The following is a 26,089-nucleotide window of genomic DNA, read 5'->3' on the forward strand; positions in this document are numbered from 1 at the left end:
AATGGGATTAAGACAGTGAATGTGAAGATAGCGGATACATTACAATTTTAAGTGAGAACAGTCTACACATATTTAATTTCATACTTAATCCATATGGTAATGAGAATTATTCTATTAACGTTTATTTCAAAGCGTTTAAAAAAATAAAATAAGGGTCACATTTTTTTTGAGGTTCTCAATCTTTTTTTCAGCCAAGGACCTTACAAGGTAGAGAATATACCCCCTTATGTATATCCCTTGGAATAATTTGATGTAGCTTTTTACACTTCTATAGTCTTGTCTCGTAGTTATGTTATGTGAAAGAACACTGTATTTACTTTAATTAACTGACATTATTACCTTTCATATGTTATGGCTCTGTCAAAACTTTCATTTATAATTGCCAACACAGCCAATATGGCCCCAAATCACAGAGATGCTGATTCACACGGGATTAATATTATCACACAACTTCTGTGTTTGGCGAAATATGACAAATTACAGACTTGAGACTTAAGATCAGATGATCTCCACAATTATTACGAATTACCAGAGGTCCCCAGGTAGGCCTAATGCTAGTCCCGTGCGAATAGGGCTTTTGAAGCTTTTTGTAAAAAGAATGTTCAAATGTTGACATCATAACTTATTAATGAATGAATCTGAAACTTTTCACCGACCCCCTGGCAGAGTTCCACGGGCCCCTCGGGTCCCTCGGACCCCACTTTGAAAATCACTGTTGAGGTCCCAAACGGCTTCCATCTCACGAAATTACCCAGTAGCCGTTGACGGCTCTTTAGGTGACGGATCGAGTCCAGTATTACAATTTTCTTTTCCCCTTTTCATTTATTTTTGGAATTAAAAGAAAACGAGTGCAAGTAAGCCGAACACCTTCTTTACATATAGTAACGTTACAACTCATAGTTAGTTGATGCGATCTACTGCAAAGACCTTATGTGTTTGACTATGCAGGAGGATAACGTTGCTTAGCTACGCTAGCTGGGTCACTTGCTAGAAAGCTACGCGATAGCATAACGTTAGCTAACCTCATTCTGCGATACAACCTCGAGACAAGTCGGAACAAGACCAGGTCAGTGGCCGGAACATGTTGCATTTCGTATGCAAACACCGATTAGTTACATTATACTGATTAGAAATGATGACCATTGTCGTTGGACATCGAGTTAACTTACCCGAGAGGATGTTTTGTGAAGGGGCAGGCTTTATTTTTTTTTGGAAAGGCACAGTTGGTTGTTGACTTATAGCCTAGCTAGCTAGCTAGCTTGACTAAGTGGTTAGCTAGCGTTTGGCATATCAAATGGTAGAGTAATCGTTTTATGAATAGCCATAACGTTACATATATAGCTACATTTTCTGGTGAAACTGGCTACTAAGTTAGCTTGTTGTTTAAATGTATCATTGTTTGCCACCGATTCTCTGTGCGTAGCTAACTGTTAATGTTAGCGGATACACGTTACTGTGCAGCTTTGAGCTAACACACTGTCAGTCTGCGATACACTGACGTTAGTTAAAACTGATGTTTATTTCTAAGGATATTTTTTTTAAACGAATTTGCCTATATTGCAAGTGTCTATTGTAATATTAGCTGTTTTAGCCAAGTTATGCTACACAACCGGTTATATTAACGTTAATATGCACCGGGCCTGTCCCCACCGCCATTTTGTTTTGTTCTCCCAATAAGATCTGTTTTTTTTTCTTTTTCTGCGTTGTCCTGTGCCTTCTAACACATAGAAAAGCTTAATAACATCGATGAAAACGCCCAGTCGTGATGTATGGTGTGTGATTTAAAACGTAGCACCTCACAGAATTGAAGAGCAAGAAGCTAATGTTACCGCAAGGGATGCATTATGAAACATCAACGCAGTCCCCCTCCCAACGCCAACACTGAGGCCCTGTGTTAGCCAGCTAACGTTAGTTAGCACTGCAATAAAGACATCTATACGCGTCTGTAGCTTCAGCAATTTATGGTTTATATTTGGTGCTAATTGCTACTAGCTGATTTTGCACAAATATTCTCGTGTTTATCGGTAACTTGATTTGTGGTATAACGTTACATTGCTGCAGTTATGGCTTGTGTGACTCTGATCTCTCTCCGCCTGCCTTGCGGTTGCTGCAGTTTTAGCTCCCTATTCTCATCCGTTTGGTTTCGTTGTGTTGCTTTAGTTTTTTTTTTAATTGAATACTTTGGCTGCACCTTAACACACACAGCATGTATTCACTTATGCACACTTACACCACTGACCATACTGACACCCACACCCCCGCATCTTAATCATCCTTTAATTTTTTTATTTAAATAAAAGTGTATTTTTCATAACGTAGTGTAATTTAGCTGCTGACCCCGTTAATCCCCATACAACATGTAGTTGACCATCTATCCTACGACCTAATTTTCTAATCTCATCTGGATATTGAGGCATGGTGCAGTGCTGCTGGTGCATGGTATTCCTTCTGTTGTTTTGTGTATTTATTTTCCTGTGATGTGTGTATTACAGACATCCATGCCTTTTGTCATTATGAAGATTACCCGTGAGCAGTTGGCTTTACATTTGAGTCTTTCAGCATCGTTTGATTGTGGTTTAATATTCTCCCTCTTTGAATCTGTTGGTTTGGCTAAACATAGTCACACTACTGTATGTACTGTATGGGCCTTGTTGCAGTCATCTATTAGGGTAGACTTGTTATTCAGGCATACTGACAGAGCGGTCATGATTTAGGATTTCCATTCTTTCGCCTTTTCAGTCATTTAAATATTCATGTCCCAATATTTTACAGAACAAATAACTGTTGCTGAAGTCTTTGTTCAGCTCTAAAATAGTTCTTCTGGTCATGAACCATGTGTATCAGCTTGCATCATTTCGCCACTTGATTCAAAGCAAGTGAATGGAATTACTAATATAATTTGTAGCATAATGATCTGAGGAGAATCATCTCTCATTAATTGTTCCTGGTGGGACTACGATGAAGTGGGGGCAGCTGTTTAACCTATGGGATACAGCCAAATCGCTCTCGATTGGACAGATGTCAGTGTTTTATTGATGTACAGTAAAATTAGTTCAAGCTAAAGGCCTGGCAGTTGCCATGGAGCCAAGGAAAGGCGTTGAAGAATATAATATATAATGTGTTGCCATAGAGACCATGGTTAATTTTTTTTCTTTCTTTTGTACAGTGGTTCCTGTGATGTGTGTAGTCATGCACTGTACTAGTTCTGCTCATATTAAACTGTATTTATGCTGGCAAAATGCTGAACCTGCCCTAGCCAAACTTTGTGTATCTAGATAACATACCTTTTTAAAAAGGATGCTTAAGTTATCCCAGTACTAAGCTCGCTTTGCCAGACCCTCCTCCATAGCGCGCTGAAGATAGGTCTGGCTACTCCACGTAGCATTCGGGGATGGGAGGAAACGTACTCTGGTTTAATGGCATTTCTTTAAACCAATCAGAATCATCATGTGCGGTGCTAAACTCTGCACAGAGCCGCTGCAAAATAGTCGTGCGAGAGAAAACTTAGATTGGACAGATAGTCTAGCTAGCTAGAGGATAGTCCTCATAAATCCACCGAAATTTTAAATTCCAACACAAAGAAAGCGGAAGAAAACAGAAAATACATGCATCCGGCAGAATTTCCTGCAGCACCAGGGCAATCCCGGAAGTGGAACACGAAGGATATAGACTATCCCAGTACTAATCCACCTGCCCACCTCATAAAAAAAGCTGTGGTTTTCTACTAAGTTGCACAAATGGTGTTGTAACTACCACGATAACCCTAAAACACCACACTTAAGCTTTCATCGTGTGTCAGTAAGAATTGGGCTGTCAGGAGGACAGGGCAGTAGTAGGTGTACAGTGTAAGCGACATGGATGGGGCAAATACATGGCGCTGTCTCTGTAACAACACCCAAATATGAGAATGGCCTTAATGCATTTATTGACTGGGCTTAATATAACTATTTTATTTTGATACGTTTGCATGTTATTAAGGAACAGGCACTCTCATCTCTGGTGCAAATAATAAAAATGTGCTACTCCATGGGACAGAGCCCTGTGGAAGCTGTAAAGCAACTTTAAATATTCTGATTTATGGAAAGGTCCATCGACACATCTGACTTGTCTAATACTTACAAAACATACAGTTCCTTATGTAGCCTAGTGTTAGATTGACGATTGTGATGTAAAGATTGGCCAATTAACTTAACAAGTCCGACCCTTGGGATGCTACCAACATATTTTTAGATGTATGGATTGGCTTATTTAAATAAAAATAAATATATATATATTTTTTTTTACACAAAATTACATAATTAAGAAGTGACTTAAACTTACTTCCTAACATCTTTTGAAGTTGAGCTGTTGTACTGGAAGGCCATTGGCCAGCCAAAATGTCTTTTAATAAACTGGTATGTTAAATGTTGAATGCCACAGTTGGTCCTTAAAATGTCCTTAAAGAAGTTCTTAAAGGAAGTTCTTTGGTTGCAGGCATTAAGAGGTGGTTTTGTAGCTTTTTTTACGCATTTAACTTGCAAATGTACATAACTGAAGTGCACAATGGTCAACAGGAAATGTATGTAGTTTTATTGGCCGCCAATGTGATTTTACTGTGCGAGAAAAACATCTCTGGAAAACAAAGTTGTGTAATGCAACATCTGTGGATGATAATTTGTCGAAATGGAGGAATTTGTTTTCTGTGAGACAGAGGACTAAAAATGTCAAAGCTTTAGAAAATGTTGTGTGGAACGGCATTTAGTCTTACTAGCTAGCTTATGGGATTGGTCTGCCTATGTTGTGATACTTATGTTTCTATGGTTAACATTTTTTTACACTGTTGTACAACACTACTATAAGTTCCTCTATGAGTGCTTAATTATACCACACACATCCAGCTGTTGAATCCCTTATTTGTATTTGTCGCGTCAACGCACATGTTTAGGATATTTTGATTTGTGAAACTGTTTCTATTTTGCTAGTTGTTTTGAATGCATGCTTATACAATCAGCACCTTTTACTTCCACTTTCTGTGTTTATCTGGTGTCAAAACGTTCTCTCTGTTTTTGCCTCCCTCTCTCTCCCCCAGTCTCAGGGCTCACCATACTCAATGAGCGGACAGCGCAATGTCAGAGCGCTCTGGGCAAACTGCAAAGGGGAAGGAAGGCAAAACCAAGTATGCGTCCCTCAACCTGTTTGATACATACAAAGGAAAGAGCCTTGAAACACAAAAGCCTGTTGGTGAGTTTCTTTGTTCTGTTATGTCCACGTTTTTATTGTCACAACATACATCCACTGTAATGGATTGGCCTTTTTGTCTTTCTACCCAGGGTATTTTTTTTTTTTTTAATATCGCTTGCCTGTCAGGCTCTGTTTACATTCTGCCATTTTTGTTTTCTTTTGTCACTAAGTATGGCTGTGGCTAGTGGCGAGGTAAGTGGGTTGGCCTTTAGCTACAAGATTGGCTGTTCAATCCCATCCTCCGGCCACATGTCAAAGTGTCCTTGAGCAAGACCCTGAACCCCAAGTTGCTCCCCGGATGGTGTATGTAGCTGTCCACTGCTCCTAATACTTAGGATGTGTTAAATGCAGTAATTGAATTTCACTACATTATACTGTACGATTGTATGTGAGGAAAAGGAAAGTTTCTTCTTCTTACGTACGACTTGTTTGGTAATTAATCAGATCTAGGCATGAGAAATAATTCTGATACGCACAGTTTGATTTTCCCGTTGGCTGTTTTGATTTAAAGTGCCTGGCTGTGTTGTCTTCTGACACCAAGTACTGTAACTTTGATGCAGTAGCCTACTGTCTCCCTAATAGCTTTGGGGCTGATTTTCAATACAGGAAGTGGATGATGTGCTGCATCTCTCAACTGCCTGCCAACCTGGTTTTGCTGACGCTGTTAATGTTATTCAGGGATCAAGGATATTTAATACTCCTTATATACCTGTCTCTGAGAGAGAAAAAACATTGTCTATTACAATGTTTCTCATCTGTAGCCATATAAAAAGAAATTATGCACGGTCTGGAGGGTGACTGGCTCTTGAGCCTTAACATGTCAGCTGAGCCTGACTTGAGACAGAGGCTTACTTGTTGATGGTGTTTGACTTCTGTGCTGAGTCCCCAGTCAATGTCTTATTCAGAAGCTCCCCACTAGATCTAAGCAGCTGTCCTGTTTCCAAAATACAGACTTCCCCCTCCTACATAGTGAAGCCATGCACTGCTGTGGTTTCTCTAAGCCTCATGGAAACAAATTTGCGATTGATATTCACTTTTTAGAATCTGAATCTGATATCCTAGTACTTCTCCATTAACTGTAATTGAAGTGGGTTTGCTGGAAGTTTTTAATAACGTCTTGAGGCTTTTTTATAATCCATATTCATCAGAATTACCAGACTGAAACTACCAAGCCTCCAGCCTTGTTGGTTGTTTAGCATCTTAATTGTGTATCCAGCAAGCGCCATCCCTGTCATCAGGCTGCTCCTTACACCCAGTAGATCTGACTGGTGTCAGGTTTCAGTGGTCCATCTGTGCTAATGACCTCCTTTCTCTTTCCCATATCAGTTCCCCCCCGCCATGGCCTGCAGTCTCTTGGTAAAGTTGCCTCCGCACGGCGTATGCCACCCCCTGCCAACCTGCCCAGTCTGAAGGCAGAGAACAAAGGCAACGATCCCAACGTCTCACTCATTCCCAAAGACGGCACAGGATGGGCAAGCAAACCGGAACAAGCGGACCCAAAGAGGTAACTCCCCTTTAGCACCAAATCCATCACACATTTTCGACTTTTATGTGTTAAAGTTACTACAATTTGATAGTCGAAAAACTACAGAGTTTTTTTCTTTTGCTGAGGCTAACTTGTCTAATACTAATTTTTCTTTCTCTCAGTACCGATGCATCTCCAGCACCGCAGCCGGAATCGCAGCAGCCTGTGGCTTCACCGACACCTGCACCGACCCGCCCGAGAACCCCGCCAGCTTCAGAGGTACACGCAGTCCCAGTAACATGAATGCAAAGTCATACTTTTTGTTGATAATGTGCATGGAGATGTATCGCTGCCATAGTTGACATGTATCATATGGCGTTTGTCTCTTTGTGTTAGGCTCTGGCCCCAGCTTCAACCCAGGCCGTAGGGGCAAGGTCCTGGGCACAGGCCAGTGTTACACATGGAACACAAGGGGATGGTGAGTCTTCCTTTTTGTACATGTTTCAAAAGAAATATGCTGAAATAAGCTTTTCGTTACACATGCCAACCTCCTATGAAAAACAAAATCACCCCTTGTTTTCCCTTTTTGCAGGTGGAAAGGCATCAAACCTACCGTCGCCATTCTCTCGCGAGGAATTTCCCACCCTGCAGGCGGCTGGCGACCAGGACAAAGCTGGCAAAGAACAGGGCACTGCAGATCAGTGGTATGGGCCCGGACCAAGCCTCCGCCCCCAGAGTGAGTGATAACCCAACTAATCTCCAATAATTGATAAACTTTATTGAAGTCAGTGGTGGTTAGAAAACTTCTCTCACAAGATTGTGTGTAGGAGTGGTTCAGTTGATAACATGGGGCAGCTGAGCAAATAGTCACCAAGCTTTTTTCCTATTGATTATTAATTTGGCTTGTATTATTGTTACAAATTCACAACAAGAGTGGTCATAATGTGTATGTATTATTTTCTTTATGCTTTGGTTGGTATGCACTTTCCAAAACCAAGTCTAATTAGGGAATAAGGCAAAATAGAAAAGTTTCTTACTTTTATTTATTTTTTATTAACTAAAAATTGTATGACAAAAACTTAATCCATTCATATTATTAAGTACTCCAGCAATGGGGTCTTAGGTAAAAGGATTTAATCTTTGTAAAGTAATGGCTTTGCATCTCTGACCTTATTCCATTAAAGCCTATAAACCATACTGACTGCTCTGTCCTCTCCTGTGTTCACTGTCCTCAGACGTTACAAGTTGGCGGGACGGTGGGGGCCGAGCCCTGGCGCCCACCCTGTCTGGGGAGGGGGCAGTGGAGGGTGGCACTGGTGTGACTCTGGTGATGGATGGGGCAGCTGGGGTCCCCCCTCCGAACTCTCAGTCCCACGGGCCACCTAGGAACCCTCCCGCAGGCAGCCCCGCCTTGCCCCTGCCCCAGCCCCCTGTGGGGCCTGGGTTCCCCCAATACCGAGGGATCATGCCTCCCTTCGTAAGTTTTCCTCTTGTTTATCGCCAAAATGTAGCCCATCTTTGGAGTGTTTTTTTAACCCCCTTACCGACAAGCTAGCATGACATTGGTACCAATGGATTCCTTAGGTCGACTAGTTTCCTATGATACAGACAGAGATCAATTCTGGATTTTATGAATTGATATTTGATAATTTAAATGAAAATCGATAAGAATTGATATATATATATATTTTTATTTATTTTTTAAAAACCTAGCCCTACTGATTATAAAAAAATTGTACCTGAACCTGATCTTTTTCTTTTTAGATGTATCCTCCCTACCTGCCCTTTCCGGGCCCCTATGGCCCTCAGGGGCCCTACAGGTACCCGGCACCTGGAGAAGGGCCTCCTCCAAGGTATGCTCCTTGCCCAAATCAAGTGTAAAGCTAGTATTGTGCTACTTTTATGAATCCCATTTCTCCTGCCTTTTGCGGCAATGCTTTATTTTTTTTGTATTGTCGATATATGGCTTAGAACAAATTTCCTCCCCTCTTTCAGGTTTTCTCGTGGGCAGGGTGGTCCAGACAGCAGGACTCAGGGCGGCCCACGTGACGGAGGTGGAGAGGTGGTAAAGCGACCCTCTATCCTAAAGCAGGATGACCTGAAGGAGCTAGACGAGCTGGACCATGATGGAGATGAGGGCTGGGCAGGTAAAACAAAAAGCTCATTCACAGATATAAAATGTAAATAGTGTTGGCTATGGAGAACCTGTTCTGATTTGTTTTGGTTGTATGTATAAAAGAACAGTGGTTCCTCACTAGATCATGAGTAGTTCATTTGACATTCCTGATAAAAGCACTGGAAAACATATCTAGAGTCATATAGAATGTAGAAAAATATAGAAATTAGCAATATGTATTTACGAGTGAAGCATTTACAGTCCATTCAGAGTTCAGCTATAGTAAACTAGTGCTGCAGTTTTGTTTTTGCTGTACACGGAGAGTCCAGCCCCATTAAATTGTGATATTAAAAGTGTGTGTGTGTGTATATATATGTGTGTGTGTGTGTGTGTGTGTGTATATATATATATATATATATATATTTATTTATTTTATTTTATTTTTTTTAGTGTGTGTATGTATATATGTGTGTATGTATGTGTAGAGAGAGATTTACTTACTGTAAAAAAAATCCCAAAAATGGCCCCAATGCGTCATCAGATATTAAGGAAACATGCTAAGTTGAAATACTGTCTTTTCTGACAACAATGCTAATGCCAGTATTTTCTCCTTTTGAAATCTCCGATCCGTGACGGAATTTCTGTTTGTTTTGGCCTGTGTTCTGTTATCAACTGCCCAGTTTGACAGCCAGGCCGGGTTGCCAGATATACCTGTAAAAATGTAAATATGGCGCGCTAAAGGTGTAACATTAGTGCAGCCATGAAAGCAGCAAACACAGGGTACCCGCGTGGTCTTAAAAGCATCGAAAAAGTCTTTAATTTGATAATCTCAAATTAAGGCCTTAAAAGCCTTGAATTTGGTATACAAAGTCTTATATTTTTTTTGCCTTTCCTAGGATTAGGTTCATACCGTAACAAAATTTACCGTTACTAATATAGGCTAGAGATGGTCCAATACCATTTTTTTGCTTACCGATTCTGATACCTGAACTTGCGTATCGGCCGATACCGAAAACATGAACAAACACAAACGATGAATGCCACAGAACTTTTTTTAAACTACTTTTAACGTAGATTTTCTTTAGGGCTTTATCACGTGGTATCAGATCAGTGCATAAACTCCAGTACTTAACGAAACCAGCATTTTAGGCAGTATCGGAGGCAATACCAATACTGGTATCGGTATCGGAACATCTCTAATATAGGCTAATTAAAAACTGACTGGAGCCCGTCACTGGACGCACCGGAGGACCGAGACACAAAGTAAACATGGTACCGGGGGGGTTAGCGGTTAAACTGAGCGGAGGATGTGCGGAATGTGTCGGTGTGTGTCGAGCTTGGCTGGCCGCTCAGCGCCTTCAGACAAAGCTCAAGCTAACAGGCTATCGACTTATTAGCTAGCCAAACACCGAGCGGTAAATCTGCAAAGATTGGCGCTGTGGGCGCATTAATCTGCTCGGTGTGCGTCTTATATCAAACGGAGCAAGCAGCCGCCGGACTCTAACATCTGTTGATCCGTGCAGGACTTCACTGTGAGCTTAGAGTGAGTTAGTGAGTTTAGAGACGAAGTGACCGGCAGGTAACGTTAACGGTTATCTGCTACTGTAGCAGAGCTGCAAGTTAACACTGAGCTGTGTGTTTTCAGTGTTAAACACTGCTGCAGGTATTCATGCACAACTGTTGTTGGTGATTTACAGAGGTGGAAGACTTACTCAGGTCATGTATTGCAGTAAAAGTAGAAAAGTACCAAAAGTAATTTATTGGATTATATTATAATCCAATACATTTTATTAAATATGACTGATAAAATGTTTTATTTAATTCAAGTAGCCACTTGTACATAATTATTTTCTAGGATTTAAAATGTATACAGGTTTGACATTTCCCCTCATACTTCTGTCGGAATGGGTACGAAGTTGGCATTGAATTTCATTTGAAATGGTATTAACAAGGTCTTAAAAAGCCTTGAATTTAAGTTGGAGGATCCTGGGGGTACCCTGAAACAAACGAACGGGATCAACAAGAGAAATTCTACCCGACCTAAAAAGAACCCGCATGTTTTAAATCGTTGCGTGACCAGAGACATTACAAACCCCGGGTAAATATTGGAGATGTATTTGAAAGATGGAGACAGCTAGGGGCGCCTGGATAGCTCGTCTGGTGGAGCGTGCGCCCCATGTAAAAAGGCTCAGTCCTTGTCGCAGCGGCCGCAGGTTTGACTCCGACCTGCGGCCCTTTGCTGCGTGTCATTCCCCTTCTCTCTCCCCTTTCATATCTTCAGTTGTCCTATATAATAAAGGCATAAAATGCCCAAAAAATAATCTAAAAAGCATAGACGGCTTAGAGCCCAAAAGGATGGCAAGTTGGCTAATTTCCTGCTCAACAGGTAAATATTAGCTTCAGGCGAATTTATCACAGCTAACGTTACAAGGGACGGGCATCTAATGTCATTTCAAAATTTGTCTACTCACATTGAATTATATAGCTAGAGTACCCAAGTTGGTTACTCGCAAAAACAAATTGAGACACAGCCAGTAAAGTGGTCCTGACTGGTCCTAGTTAACGCCGCCATGCTAAACCTGCTAACTGCTAACATTACCGGAGGACCAGGTAAGCGGGCCACGGCTGTTTACAACATGTTGCATGTTCAGCGGCTGTATCCGACAATGCATGAGTTATTTTAAGACAACAGAGGGAGGCTGTAAATCGGGAAGAGAGGACAGTATGTTTAGCGGTTCCTACCACAATTCTAAGCCGAAAAGTGTCTCTGTCAGTTGGTTACAGAGCTCCGTGTAAGCACAGCTTTCTATGACTGTAAATATAGCCAGCATCTAACACGTTAGCTACTCCGCTGTGCTGGGAAGTAATGTCTGGCTACGTGAGACAAGCGTGTAGCAACATTGTTGTGGATGCTGCGGTCTCAGTCTGGCAACCTCTGGGAACTTTGAGTCTGGGTGAGACGACTCTCTCCAGTATTTTGAATTTGTACTGCAGTAACTATTTTAAACACTAGCTGTCAGTATTACATATTGCACCTTTTAAAGTATCATAATGTATTTCATGTTGATTTAGTGCCTGTGCTGCTAAATGATTCAGGAGGTGATGACATAGTGGTAGTGGATCAGATTCATGCCATCTAACGTTGCAGATGTTTCTGCATATCATATTTCCTGCTGGTCCAAGTGGAGTGGAGGATCCGGTTTATCAAAGTGAAGGGTGATGAATGATGTGCAAATGTACTGAATGAATGTTTGGTACAAACATGGCTCTGATGTTTGATTTTCTGCTTTAACAGGAGCTCATGAGGAGATTGATTATTCCGCCAAGTTGAAGTTCAGTGATGATGAAGAGGGGGAAGAGGAGAGAACCGAGAGCAAGAATGACTTGCGGTATGTGACCAAGTACATTCAGCATGAGATCACTTCAAGTTATGACCATACAGTTTTTCGGCATAAATGTGATTACGTTATACAAGCTACTATCATTTGTTTGACAAAACATTTCTTTTGTCCTCAGTGAGCAGCAGAGGTCCCAGGATGCCCCACCTGCAACCTCTCGCTCTCGAGCATCGGACAGCTGCGGAGACGCCCGCCGCACTCCTCCCTCTAATGCCGACAATGGCCCCCAACCCCCCTCCAGCAAGCCAGGATGGGCCGAGGAGGGAGGCAGTGGCTGGGGGGGCCAGGGAGCACCAACCAACTACCAGGTAGCATGCTGACCAGCAGCAATAAGGTGTTTCCCAGACGAGCCATGCTCAAGCTTTGAAAAGATGTATGTCCAAATTTCAACACAGGACAATTTGGGCATTCTGTTAAGCAAAGACTTTGTGGGCAGAGTTGTGTTTCTGTCAGTGTAGATTGTGGTGGAGCATGGCTAACTCTGTCTGCCTGTATACAGGGGCGCAGGCCTGGATTGGGTGGTCCCCGGGAGCAACCCTCCCCCCCACCTGGGCCCCTCCTTGGACAAGGGTCTTACTCCTTTTACCGACAGGTAGCCATCCGGATAGCGCCTCCATAGATAAATCATTTCTATCATTATCTCATCCACCGCCCCAGGTCTTATGGATAAGTCATCTTTAGTTTTAAATTCGCTTTTTGAATCTTGAGTTTTGTTTCGGTTTATGTAATCATTCGTGATTGCTCTAGTGTTATCTAGAGTTGAAAACTGCATAATGGAGCAATCCTATTTTCTAACTGTTCAGGACCGGCCCCAAAGCCAGGGTGCCTCTCAAGGCCCGGGGAAACCTCTCCCCACCCAGCATCAGCCAGCACCAGGAGGCCCTTCTCCTCCTGCACAGCCAGGCCTGCTGGTTCCTGGACCCCAGGAAAATGATGAGGATGAAACTTGGCGTCAGCGCAGGAAGCAGTCCTCTACTGAGATCTCTGCTGCTGTGGAGCGAGCCCGTCGCCGCCGCGAGGAGGAAGAACGTAGGATGGAGGAGGAGAGACGCGCAGCCTGCGCAGAGAAGCTAAAGAGGCTGGATGAGAAGCAGCAACAACAGCAGGGCAGCAACATAGGAGGTGCTGGTAGCAGCTGTAAAAGCCCCAGCCCTGATGGCAATGCTACAGCTGCCACAGCAGGCAGCCCTAGTCCATCTATTTCAGCCTCTGCCTCCTCCCCCAACATCAGCCAGCCCCCATCCCCCTGTGTGGACTGTGAAGAGCCTCCAGTGCTGGTTGTCCAGCCGGGGTCCAGTCCTGGAGTCGGTGACCGACAGCGAGCCAGCAGCAACAGCAGTTATGACTCCAGTGCAGGTGAGTTTGTACATTGACACGTGATCAGCGATGACTGGTCATCTGATTCGTTTAGATCACTAACACCTGATTCGGCTTTCTTAACACCTAATGTTTAATATGGCCGTTCAAATAAAGCTTCCACTGCTTGATTATGGCCCCTGATTCAGCCCTACAACCTTCTCTCTTGGTTCAGAAGCTCAACAGTGTCCCCAGCCGGCTGTGTCACAGCCACAGCAGCCCACGCTGGACATACCTTTACCAGGAGAAAATAAGGAAGAGACCATGGGCAGTCCACACATCCGTGCAGGAAGTGTAGGTGAAAGAGGAGTCGACCCAGTGAAGATTGAGAATATCGGAGGGGGAGCAGGTCGTCCAGCCAGTGGTCCACCTGGCCAGGGTTACTCAAAGTACCAGAAGTCTCTTCCACCTCGATTTCAGAGGCAGCAGCAGGTTAGGATCTATACTTGTCTGTTGTCTTTAGTACAGTATTGCTTGAATGGTTGTTACATTCTAGATAAGTTTGACTCTTTGAATGTCTTATTCAGAGATAAAAATAGCCACCACAAAGGAGCTACGGGGTTAGGGTTATGATTTTGCCGCCAATGCAGGCATGGCTTTATAGATATGTCTGACATTCCTGTTCTTAAACATTCTGGGTGCTATGTTTTTTTTTGTTTTTTTTTAATGTATAGGAGCAGCTCTTGAAGCAGCAGCAGCAGTGGCAGCAGCAACAACAGCAGCAGCACAGCCAGGCATCACAAAGCCAGCTGTCCCCCCAGCCCCAGGCTCAACAGGGTCCTTCACCAGGTTCAACACCCCAGCCTGGGCCTGGACCCAAGCAGGGTGGACCCATGTATCAACCCAGCAATATGGTCCGACCCCCACCCCTGCCAATGAATTTTGACCCTCGTTGGATGATGATGCCCTACATGGACCCCCGCATGATGCAGGGCCGCCCTCCACCTATGGACTACTATCCAACAGGCATGCACCCGTCAGGTGAGTGGAAGTGACGTAATCACTGAGATCTGATGAAATGCTTTGAAGATAAATTATTCAAAAGCTCACTGGTTGAGTAATGAGATAATACGATACTGCCACATTACAAAACATTGTTCAGATTAGTGTTGGGGACCGATCTCACTACTTTTTTTTGGGGTACTGACCGAATTACGTCCACGAACCGATTCACGTTAAATGAAACATGCCAATTTTCGGTACCTGAGAGCGCGTAAGCCTCTTTGCATGTTGACAGAGAGCGGAGCTCTGACACACACACACACACACACACACACACACACACACACACACACACACACACACACACACACACAGAGGTGCGGACAGAGTGAAACTACGTCGCCTCTGCAGTTTGTTAAAGTCACAGAGAGTCACGGCAATGCTGGTGAAGCGGTTGCAAATGTGGTTACAGTTTTTAAAACTCCACGCCGACAGCGTTCGCTGCAATATAATATAATGGCGAGCCGAAAACGGTAAAGGCAGTAACGCTTCGTCTGAGACAGACAAGCACAGTGTTCACTACATCCTGGTGACTGACTGACAGGCTGGAGGTTGTAAGGCAAAACAACTTTTATTTCTATAGCACATTTCAGCAAAGAGCCAATTTAAATCCTACAACTACCAGAATGCACTGCACCAGACCAATAAACGCTCCCACTGCTGGGTGATGTAATGCGAGCACAGAATCAATATTGCAACCGGCTGCTAACAAACTATATCGTATTACAAAATATGTTTCTGAAAACATTTAGGTTAGAAATAGACAATGCAGTAACAAAATCTTTGTTTATATTTGATCAGTGTTACCTAGTTTTACCATTTTCATCTTGAGTTTTTCAGCCTCCAATTTTTACGCAATGCAGGTAACCGTATGGCCCCTACTTCCTGTACACAAACTCTCCTATTACTGCCAAACGGTGCACTAAAATATGTTTCTGAAAACATTTTAGGTGTGAAGTAGGCAAAACAGAATCTTGGTCTATATTTGATCAGCACTGTCTCTCTCTTAGAGCTGTTTTACAGTCGCCGCAGCCAAGCTGGCGTGCGCCATTGTGATGTCAAAATGACGTAGATCTTGCCACCACGCCCGGACTTATAGCGCGTGAGCAGAGGTCGCGCACCACTTCTTTTTTGCGGCGAGCGACAAAGCGGAAACGGGAAGCATGAACGAGCTCCTGGGCAACCAGATGTCAGGACTCTGAGTGACTGCAAGTCTCTCTTGTAAACTTACTGGGTTAAGATGAGTTCTTTTATGGTGAATGAAAGGCTTGATCCGACGAAGTAGGTCATCGAATCAAATCGAAGCATTGACGTCAATGCTGCTGCCAGTTCTGCCGTTAATTATCTTTTTTCCTTCTTCTAGTCCGTAGAAAGAGCAAAGTCGGTAGCCTTTCCTCATTAGCGCCACCTCTGTTCAGGAGAAGACTGCAACTAGTATCGCGACCACCAGCGCGGGTATAAATAGTTACAGCGATTCCATGACGTCACATTTGCGCGCGCCAGCAGAGCTGCGGCTACTGTAAAACTGCTTTTAGTTTGTTTCTATACTCTTTGTGTCCGTATGCAGAAGTACAATCTGTGGTTTGGGAAAAGCCGGCAAAAAGCCGCTGGATGATGCGAAACATGTCATCCAGTGGCTTTTTGCTGGGGCTTTTGAGTAGAGAGATCTGGGCACTGGTTAAATGAAGTGAAGTTTAACATAGTTCATTTACACATACTAACACCATTATTATGATTATAAAGTTGGTTAAAAATCAGCAAAGTATCCTTTTTAAAAATAGTTCTTCACTACAACAGGGCTTATTGGGCGCGAGCGGTCTGATTCGGGGGGATCTGGTTCAGACTCCTTTGACAGGCAGCAACAGCATCCAGGGCACCCTCACCGTGGGACCCCTCCTATGGATCCTAAGATGGCCTGGGGGCAGGAGGTATTCCCTGGCGGAGGGGAGGGCCGTGGACTAACATCCCCTCTCAGGCAGAAGCAGACATTGGAGGATGACGATGTGGCCAAAGGGCCCAGGTATGGATATTTTCCAAAATGCACACACTGCTTATATTATGTCCTCTATAAACTGCATATGCTTCACATACTCAAAGTGTAAGTGTGGGGGGGGAGTTATTTTGTAATACGGGTGAACTGGCCCTTTATTTAATGGCTTGATTCAGTAATTTATATTCTATCTTTTTTATCTTAGGAGTGACACTCCTCCACACCGCATGCGAGAGGGTGGATTGGGACCCATTCAGCAGCCCAGCTCCACCTCTGGGACATCCAATCAGACTCCACCTCCAGTTGGCACTCAAGTTGGGGTCCAGGGAGGTGGCCACCACCCTCATCACTACATAAGTGGGCGGAGCAACTACAGCAACTTCCCTGACCAGGGTGCGAGGATGCATCCCCACCAGCAGCAGCAGAGGGCGGAGAGGGGAAATCAGCCGCATAATTACACCCACCAGGATGAAGGGCCTCCACGAGGGTCTCAGCAGGGACAGATATGGGGAGCCCCACACCCTCACTATGATCGCAATGGTCGTGCTGATCACCCCCCTGTTGAGAGCAACTCTCATCTCCACCACCATCACAGCCACCACCCTCAGCAGCCTCACTTCATTCTCCACCCCCATAAGCCAGAAACTAGCCGAGACAGGGTTGTTGAGGCCCCAGCTAAGAAGACAGACTCTACTCCCCCAATCCACCAACCTTCCCTCTCATCCTCCTGCTCTTCCTCCTCCTCTTCTGCCAGGGAAGATGGGAATGTCAAAGTTGCCCTGCATCATCACCCATCCCAGAGAGAGAGTGAAGTTGGTGTCGGGCACAGTCATGGTGAAAGAGGCAACAGTGGCAGTGCAGGCAATAGCAGCCATGTGAAACAGGAGAAAACGGGCCCGGCATATGCTCCCCCTGCTTCCATGACATCTAGCCCACCTCCCTCTCAACATGGCAGTCATACTCAGCAGCAGCATCACCCTCATCCTAAATTAAACCAAAGAGGGGGGCGGGAGCACAAGACGGAGACCCAGTGGGGCCCACGGCCTGGCAGCAGCAATACAGGTGGGGGGTCCTCTCATGGTAGGAGGGCCAACAATACAGGAGGTGGGAACAACTCCCGTGGAGGGGAGGACTCCTCCAACACTCCATCTGACCACAGACCCTCCAACCAGATGGGAGGCAGCAATTCCAACAAGCGGGCTGGCCCCATTAAGAAGCCTGTGCTGAAGGAGATGAAGAGAGATGGAGGGGAAGCTGATGGAGTAGAAAAAGCAAGTTTTGGGAAAGATAAAGAGAAAGACGGTGGCCAACCCACCCTTATGAAGCAGGAAGCTTCCTCCACCTCCCAGAACACATCAGCTCCATCTAAAGATGAGCCAGCCCAGACAGCCAAACCCAGGAACGGAGGAAAGGAACGACCCTCAGGAGGAGGCGGGGGTGGGTCTGGTAGAGGACCCAAAGATGTAGACACCACTTCCTCAGGATTTTCAGGGTCCTCCTCCAGGAGGGACAGGGACCGCTCCTTTGAGAGAGGAGGAGCCACCTCCCACCACCATGGCGTCCCTGCCAAGGGCAGCAGAGCCAGTCGTGGAAGAGGGGGAGAGTTCTATGGGCGTGGCCGGGGTTACCGTGGCACCTACACGGCCGCTGCTGGGCCCACTGGCGGCAGTCGGGGCAGAATGAGTGGCAGGAGCGGCAGAGACTACCGTTCATCTGTTGGCGGTGGCCACCACCATGAATCGAAGGGTGAGGGGGGCGGTGGCAGACACGGTCAGGATCGGTCCCAGCATAACCCAGCCAGGGCCAGGAACCGGAGTGAAACCCGCAGTGAGGGTTCAGAGTATGAGGAAATACCCAAGAGGAGGCGCGAGAGAGGTTCAGAGACTGGCAGTGAGAGTGGTGCGAGTGACCTTGCTCACTCAGACAAGGAAGACCACCAGAAATCTAACACCAAGAATGGCTCTGATAATGCCCACACCACTGGCAGCGGCAATATGTCATCTGCACCGGCCAGAGGTTCCCAGGCCCGGGTGTTCACCCCCAGGGGTGTGCCCTCTAGGAGGGGCAGGGGTGGAGGTAGTGGAGGAGGAAACATCTACAGAAGTGGAGGCAATGTTGGAGGACCGCCTGGGGGCCACCGAGTTGGACCCAGCTCAGCCTCTCACAGTGGGTCCTCCAAGTCATCAGCCACCGCTCGAAAACAGCAAGGCCCGCCACAAACCTCTGGACCAAAAGACTTGGGCAGGGGAGGAAATGGTGGAGAGAAGAAAGACAAGACAGCTGATGCAAGTCAAACTCAAAGTCAGGGGTCCAATCCCCCTCAGCCGTCTTTACCCGCTGCAACTCCTGCCACTTTGTGTTCCACTGAAAATGGTGGAGTTGTGACCCAGCAAGCTTCAAACAACCCTACGCCAAACTCTGGAGGGTTAAATGCGCTCCCTCTTCCCACTAACCGTGGGTTTCCTCCCAGTGGGTTTGAGCGACCACCTAGACGTCGCCGTCACGGGCGGTCCCAGCACCAGCAGGACAAGCCCCCTCGCTTCCGGAGACTGAAGGAGCGAGAGAATGCCGCACGTGTCAACGGAGGAGTGGGGGTCATCGGGGGAGGAAGGCCCTCTTCTCCTACCCTGAATTCAGTTCAGGACAGTAACGGAGCCCCTATCTCTGCTCCCGTGACGGGCAATGCCCAAAATGCTAACCACAACACCACACTAACAACCAACAATAACAGTGGTGGCGGGCATCTTAGCAGTGCAAATAGTCAACACCACCATCACCACTACAACCAGGGCAGCGCTGGGCAGACCCACCCCCAGCACCACCACAGCCATGGAGCAAAGTCCCCTGATTTCACCAACCAGAACTCGGACCAGGCCAACGAGGAGTGGGAGACCGCCTCCGAGAGCAGCGACTTCACAGAGTTCAGAGACAGGGAGGGAGGAGGAGGAGGGGGGAAGTCCTATTCTTCTCACCATCCCCATCACCTGGGAAGGGGGGGAGGGGGAGGCGGAGGTGGGGTCGACCGCAACATGACGGGAAAAGAGCCCTCGGCGAATAAAAGAAGCTTCTCAAGCCAGCGTCCTGGCATGGAGCGACAGAATCGGAGGGTCAACCCTGGTGGAGGCGGAGGGGGAGGAAGAGGCCCACGAGGGCCGCCTGGAGGTGGCTCCGGCGGGCCTGGTAATGGAGGTGGCAACCGCGGGGACAGGCGTGGCAACTGGCCCTCCCCGAAAAATAGGAAGTGATGAAATATTTCAAAACATTTCAGATGAACCCCACCCACATTAAAACCACCCTTTTGCATCTTTATCCCTTTTTGCTAATTACTTCATGGCTTATCTGTTGGCATCCCTAAACTGATTAGTGCATTGTACAGTCTATCGAGATGGTATTCACATTCACTTTAGTGCCCCACCCCAGTCACCTCTTTCCCCTTGCATCAATCTACCATCAACCGTCCGTTATTGTAAATTTCTCCGTTTGTTCAGTTGTCCCCCCCCAATAATTTCACCCCAGTTGGATTTGACAAGCATGTGGTTCTTCAAATGGGAGGTGCACGTCGTTTTGACAGAAGACATTCACACAGAGCTCCACACACACTTGCGTATACAAGCACAAATATGACATCTTTACAAACATACGGAACACATGCAGTCATATGGTTGCAAAATCAAAACATGGGATTAAATTGGCAAATGTTTGGATTGGGCTAATTTTTATATATATGTACCTATGTATATTTCTACCACACTTTGGCCTTGGGTGGTATTCAGTAGTGCAGTTCTGCATTACTTCCCTCACAAAGGGAAAGAGTGCAGCTTCATCTTTTAACGAGAACAATGTACCATAAGTTGTTTTTGTTTTTTTTTTTTTTTTTTTTATTTTGGCCTTGTGTCAGTTGAGTTTCAGCCTTTGGGAAATGTTAGGGGTGTGTGTTTTTTTTCTTCTAAAAAGCAGGTCATTAAAATACCTTTTTACTAAATTCCCTAATTCCTCCTTTTGCTGACTCCTGCAAACTCCGTCTGTGATTACTGTGATAAGACCCATTGAAGTACTACTGCTCACCTACACTTTGCATTGATCACATTGATTTGTCTTTAATATCAATGTTTCTGCTGCTTGTTCAGGTAGACATCTGATCTGACATTTCATTAGCTATTGGTTGGTCCTTTTTATGAAATAAAGGCTTCTTTTAGCTTCATCGTAGCATCCTCCCCACCTGCAGAAGTTTTGCGTAAATCCAAGTTCCCCAATTTGTATTGTCATTCATGAGTTTTGTTTACCCTATGAAGACTAGGCTAGACTATTGATAGCTTGACGGCTTTATTTTAACAACCATTATTTCCTCAGTGACTTCTACTTTTATGGAAACACTTTTTTTTTCTCTCCCTGAAGATGAAGTACCAAATTGTAAGGGGGATAAAATGAGTGAAATGAAAATGTAGCTCATGATAGAATGAAGAAAAAAAAAGTTTGACTTTCATAAAAATTGTTAATGCTTCAATAGGTAATTGAATATGTCCTAATAAGCACTCTTTGTAGTATAACAAAAACCCATGGTTGCTGTTTTTTTCTTATTTTTATTTTGTTTGTTTTTGGGCAAGTTACATGTGATGCAACAGGACAGGTACTCTGTCTGGGCCCAGAGTACAGAGCTGGGTTGAGTATTGTACTATTACACGCCCCCCCCCCTCCCTCCCTCCCTCCCTCCTACTTCTTTGTGCTTTTGTGAAGACTCCTCACACCAAGAAAGGACTACTACCAAGAGCTCCTTGTCTGAGGAAGTATTTTTCAAAGCGTGTTCTCTGGATGGCTGTTTTAGTACATTGTGACAACCAGAAGCCCAAACTAGTTCAATTTTGGACAAAGCTGACGAGGTGTCACGTGAGTCACTTTCTTACAGTTAACACGGTTTCCACAGTTTCACTCGCAACAAATAATGCCGACCTGGAGTATTGAGAAAATATTGGGTTGATGTAGGATTACACTTGTAAACGTAGTTTGTATCATACATAAAAGACAAAATGGCACACGGAGACGACATCCAAGGGGAACTCAAATCGATTTATACATCTGCGTCAACTCTGTCACTGCTGTAAGTTGGGGTTTGTTCGTTTACTGACAACAGTTTGAAGATCGTCTCTGGGATGTTGTGAGTAGGGCATTTAATGATTTGTGTATGTGTGTGCGTGCTTGTGTGTATGTGTCTGTGGCATGTGTGCGTTTTCTGGTGTTAGTGTAATAATTTGGGAAGGGGTTGGAGACCGGAGAGGTTAACATGAATGGCAAGCACTTTCTGCCTTGTTTGCCCACACTTGATTTAACCATTAAGACAATTCTACTGTTTTCTTAAATACATCCACATGTATACATTCAGCTGTGTGTATATGTTCGTCCTCCAAATGAAGACATGCAGTGGAGAACTTCACCCCTCTCTTTTGTGTAATTTAATCATACATTTTTCTGCAGGCAAGTGAAGTTGGACATATTTTTTTCCCTTGCTTCTAAGCATGAACACACCCATGGGTGCAGCTTGCCTTGTCTGTTACTGGTTTATACATTGATAGCTGTACACTTAACACTGGCTCAAAGAGTCCTTCATCCCTCCTTAACTCTTAATGTTGATGTGCGCATTATTTCATGTACCCATGTTAAAAGAAAACAAATAGTGTATTCCAGAAAAATTACTCAAAGATTGTACTGTTTTCCAGCATTACCAAGGTACCTGGAGTGGTTCAAACTGTTTTTTTTTTTTTTTTTTTATAGCATTTATGGTTTTATTAATGGAACCGTAATATACACACATGTATGTATGTATGTATATTGGTATGTATCTAAGTTTTGTCTACCCCAACTTACATTCCCACAAACAAATGTTGCCATTTTTAGTTCAAGGGAGCAATGTACAAGCAGAGAAGTGTCTTATTATAATAAAGTTATACAGAGAAGGCAAAGATAAATAAACTACTTTTGATTTAATGGAAAAAATAATTTCATGTCTCATTCTTCTTGGAAAATTGTTGTTGTTCTACATGAAAGTAATCTAATCTATTGTCCTGACATTTATTTTTCAAGTCAATATAATTATGTAGACCTTATTACATTACAATTAATGCAAAGAGTATAAATGTCTTTGGGCTGTTTTTCATTTGGAAAAAAATAACTCCAAACATGATGCATTTTCTTGAAAAAGGGAGGGGTAAAGTATGAAAATACAGGTGCTAACCGCGTTAATATGAATACTACCACTATTCTTGGCAAGACACGCCCTGTGTAGCATTCAAGCCCAAGGATTGGCCAGGCGTCCATGCTCGCACCAGAGCCAGGTCCCCTGTCCAATGGGGCTATCCTGACCCTAACCACTCGGAAGTTGTTTATTTATTTATTTATTTATACAACTAATTACAGTCAAATACAATACAAAATACATAGAACAAATGACATGCATTACGTCAGATACACCCTAACCACTCGGAAGTCATCACCCTCACCTTAACCTTGCTGACGTCAACCACTCAGCTGCTACGCGGGGGCGGGTCTTACCAAGAAAAGTAGTGACTGACTTAAACAAACCTTTAAATAATGTGTTGTACTGAAAGTAACCAGTGGCATTTATATGAAGCAACCAACTGTTTTTTGGGATCATCGTGAGGTACCAGAAACTGTGCTAAGTTGCAAGAAAATATGTTTCAGAGAGAAATGACATGTTGGAATAAATGAAACGATTTGGGCTAACAGAAGCAAGAGTGAAGGACACTTTGAAGTGTGGTGAAAGTGGACATTGGCAAGGCAGAAGATGCTTGTTCAGCTTTCTAATGAGAACAGGACTGCTGAGGAAAATCTGACATACTGGACACTGTAGCAATGACTGTAAATAATACATTGTTTTTATATGGTCTATGTGTAGAAGTTAACTAACTCCAGAAGATAGCAGTAGTGCAACATAAAAGCTGCAAGCAGCCGTTATAAACACAACAAAAGAAGTAACCAGTTAACCGAAACCTTAATACGTCCATGACTAAAACTCCAGAAGATGGCAGTTCTCTTAATACATCCCGTTCTCTTAATGCATCCATGATACATCCATGCAGTGCAACATAAAGTCTGCAAGCTGCACAAACACAAAGAAGACTTAACCAGTAATCAATCCGTTGGTAAATAACCAATAAACCAGAAAAAGGATGTAGAGGGGAGACTTTATTACTTAAATTTTTCTCAACTGTGTTTGGGCTTTGGGCGTCACTACTGACGCCATTAGTCTAAAACGTTACAACTCTGGTTACAAGCATAGAAATACATGGAAATATAATAAGATATAAGTCTGGCTTGCGCTTTGTTACTGTTCTCTTAATACATCCATGTTTGTTACGGAAAACTTCCACGCTCTGAATCTCGGCACAGCCATGGAGGTATCCTAAGACCTACACAGCACGTAACATATCTACAGAGACGGTTTAGTAGTAACCAGTGGGCGGCAGCAGTGCATAATCGGCGCTGTATGCTGCCTCTGAGTCTGTGTAGGAAGAAGAAGAACGTAGAGGGTGAACTGGGAGGTGGTGTCCATCTTATTTACACCGGTGAGATTGCTAAATCTTCGATCTGTCGGATTTTTTAAGGAGTATAAAAGTTGAAAGCCGGGTAAGTTGGCAGAATCACTCATGTAACCGTATTGAGACGTTTAAACGCAGAGGCGAGGGGAGCTCCAAAAAGAGCTAATCTTTATCATGAGGCCTATTTTCTAACGATGCGCCATATTGAATTTCAGTTTGGGTCCTAGCCGCTAGCGGGGTTTAGCTTAGTGAGCTAACGTTGGCTACTTAAATCGTTTGCCGAAAATATATTTCCTATGATGGCGAGGGAATGGGCGGGCATGACCCGCCCTACTCTCCCTCTGATTGGCTAGTACTCATTGTCTGCTCTGGTTGGGTTGGTTAGGTTTAGGCAAGAGGAGTGGGATTGGTTAGGGTAGAATAGGGTAAACAAATCAGAGGCAGAGTAGGGCGGGACATGCCTTCGCCATCCTAGGAGAGAAAAATACTTGCTAACCGTTTGTCATCGAGCATAGATATATGACCACACATTAAAGGTTCGATTTATCTCTCATAACATGTTTTCGACAAATTCGGGAAGTACAAACTACTGCAACGAGTATTTCATAAAATGAACAGTGTTAAGGAGATAACATTAGCTAGCTGTTTAGCCTAGCCTTCATCAGGTTTGGGCAGAAGCTATTGCTTTATTCAGTTACTCTTCATATGATCAGTATCATATTGTTTTTGGATAAACTATCATTGTGAAAATACTGAAGGAATCTCACCCGTTGAAGATATGAATTTGACACTGGCAGTTAGTCTTATTATAGTTATTATGTTGCTAAGTGTGAATTCAGTGTCGATGTAGTTGATGAATATACCTGAGTATTTTCACATGTCTCTTTATAGGTCTTCAGAGATGAGCAGTTCAGAGGAAGTATCATGGATCTCCTGGTTCTGTGGACTGAGGGGGAATGAGTTTTTCTGTGAGGTGAGTCTAGTAACTATTAATTGTTGACATCCATGTAGTGACATATTAAAATAAAGTCCAACTAGAAGCTGGACTTAGTTTTAAGGAGAACTAATTTAATTCAAGTTTATTTATAGTGTCAAATCATAAGTGATCACTTTACAGATAGAGTAGTTACAGACCACACTATAATTTACAGAGACTTAACAATTCCCTCAAGAGCATGCATTTGGTGCGACAGTGGCGAGGAAAAACTTCCTTTAAACAGGCAGAAACCTCAAACAGAACCTGGCTCTAGGTGGGCGGCCATCTGCCTCCACCGGTTAGAGAGAGAGAGAGAGCGTGTGTGTGTGTGTGAGGCGTATTGCACTCCATATTGACATGTCTTGCTTACTGTTACTTTCACCACACACAGGGACATAGCCACATCTAGTCCTGATCTATGACTGTGTACTTATGTATCAGGTCCTACATCATTATAGGAGCTCATTGACTGAATAAATCATTGCTTCATTTGTTACTTTACACACTTGCTTGACATCGTTTTTTACGAGCCTTTGAGTTGCTAAGAACATTTCTTACCATTCAGTGAGTTTGTATTTTCACACTTTCAACAACATGGTCCTGAAACAATCCTGCTCTTACCCCTTGTTCCTTATTAAATAGGTTCACGGTTTTTAAAGTTTAGCTTTAAACAATACTCCCATGTCCATATTTACTTTGAAATAGTTACTGGTCCCTGTTATCATTTCTCATGTTCATACTGGTCCTGAAGACATCCCCACGTAATGTATCTCCAGTTTGTGACTATGGATTTTAAACCCCAGCTCTTAGTATAACATTTGGAAGGGTTCTCTTCACTGCCAGTATGTACAGGAGGAATGATTACAACGATTAACAACTCTTAAATGGACCTTTTGGCATAGACTTTAAAAAAACGTGAACCTATGCTGTCAGTGTTATGCCATGCTTACTTCTTTCCGAATAATCCATTGTCTCACCTGATTTCTCCAACTAAAGGTGGATGAAGACTACATCCA

The 26,089-nt window shown here is 44.0% G+C and overlaps 2 protein-coding genes across 5 annotated transcripts in view; both read left to right on the forward strand.

Moving 5' to 3' along the window:
* The first annotated feature begins 747 nt into the window (after window positions 1–747).
* Window positions 748–22,521, forward strand: prrc2a (proline-rich coiled-coil 2A). Of its 3 annotated transcripts, XM_078268457.1 has the most exons (17): window positions 873–1,066; window positions 5,069–5,220; window positions 6,547–6,724; window positions 6,868–6,964; window positions 7,082–7,163; window positions 7,278–7,421; window positions 7,921–8,162; window positions 8,450–8,538; window positions 8,681–8,832; window positions 12,097–12,190; window positions 12,318–12,507; window positions 12,699–12,791; window positions 13,003–13,555; window positions 13,731–13,987; window positions 14,230–14,536; window positions 16,355–16,577; window positions 16,753–22,521. In XM_078268457.1, the coding sequence occupies exons 2-17, from the start codon at window positions 5,106–5,108 to the stop codon at window positions 19,790–19,792; spliced, it is 5,856 nt and encodes a 1,951-aa protein (XP_078124583.1). In that variant the 5' UTR covers window positions 873–1,066; window positions 5,069–5,105; the 3' UTR covers window positions 19,793–22,521. The 3 variants fall into 3 exon arrangements, with proteins under 3 accessions (XP_078124582.1, XP_078124583.1, XP_078124581.1); XM_078268456.1 differs by lacking the exons at window positions 873–1,066; window positions 12,699–12,791 and adding an exon at window positions 748–854; XM_078268455.1 differs by lacking the exon at window positions 12,699–12,791 and having other exon boundaries at window positions 874–1,066.
* A 1,545-nt stretch (window positions 22,522–24,066) lies between these two features.
* Window positions 24,067–26,089, forward strand: part of csnk2b (casein kinase 2, beta polypeptide) — a 10,332-nt gene continuing 8,309 nt past the window's right edge. Inside the window, exons 1-3 of one of the 2 annotated variants that reach the window (XM_078267569.1) lie at window positions 24,067–24,185; window positions 24,989–25,070; window positions 26,070–26,089. The exon at window positions 26,070–26,089 is cut by the window's right edge and continues 83 nt beyond it. In XM_078267569.1, the coding sequence (XP_078123695.1) occupies window positions 24,999–25,070; window positions 26,070–26,089 (92 nt within the window). In that variant the 5' untranslated portion in view covers window positions 24,067–24,185; window positions 24,989–24,998. The remainder of the gene's footprint in view (window positions 24,186–24,988; window positions 25,071–26,069) is intronic. The other variant, XM_078267570.1, reaches the window with a different exon arrangement.

The sequence above is a fragment of the Sander vitreus genome, chromosome 14, assembly GCF_031162955.1.
Source record: "Sander vitreus isolate 19-12246 chromosome 14, sanVit1, whole genome shotgun sequence".
Classification (NCBI taxonomy): Eukaryota; Metazoa; Chordata; class Actinopteri; order Perciformes; family Percidae; genus Sander; species Sander vitreus.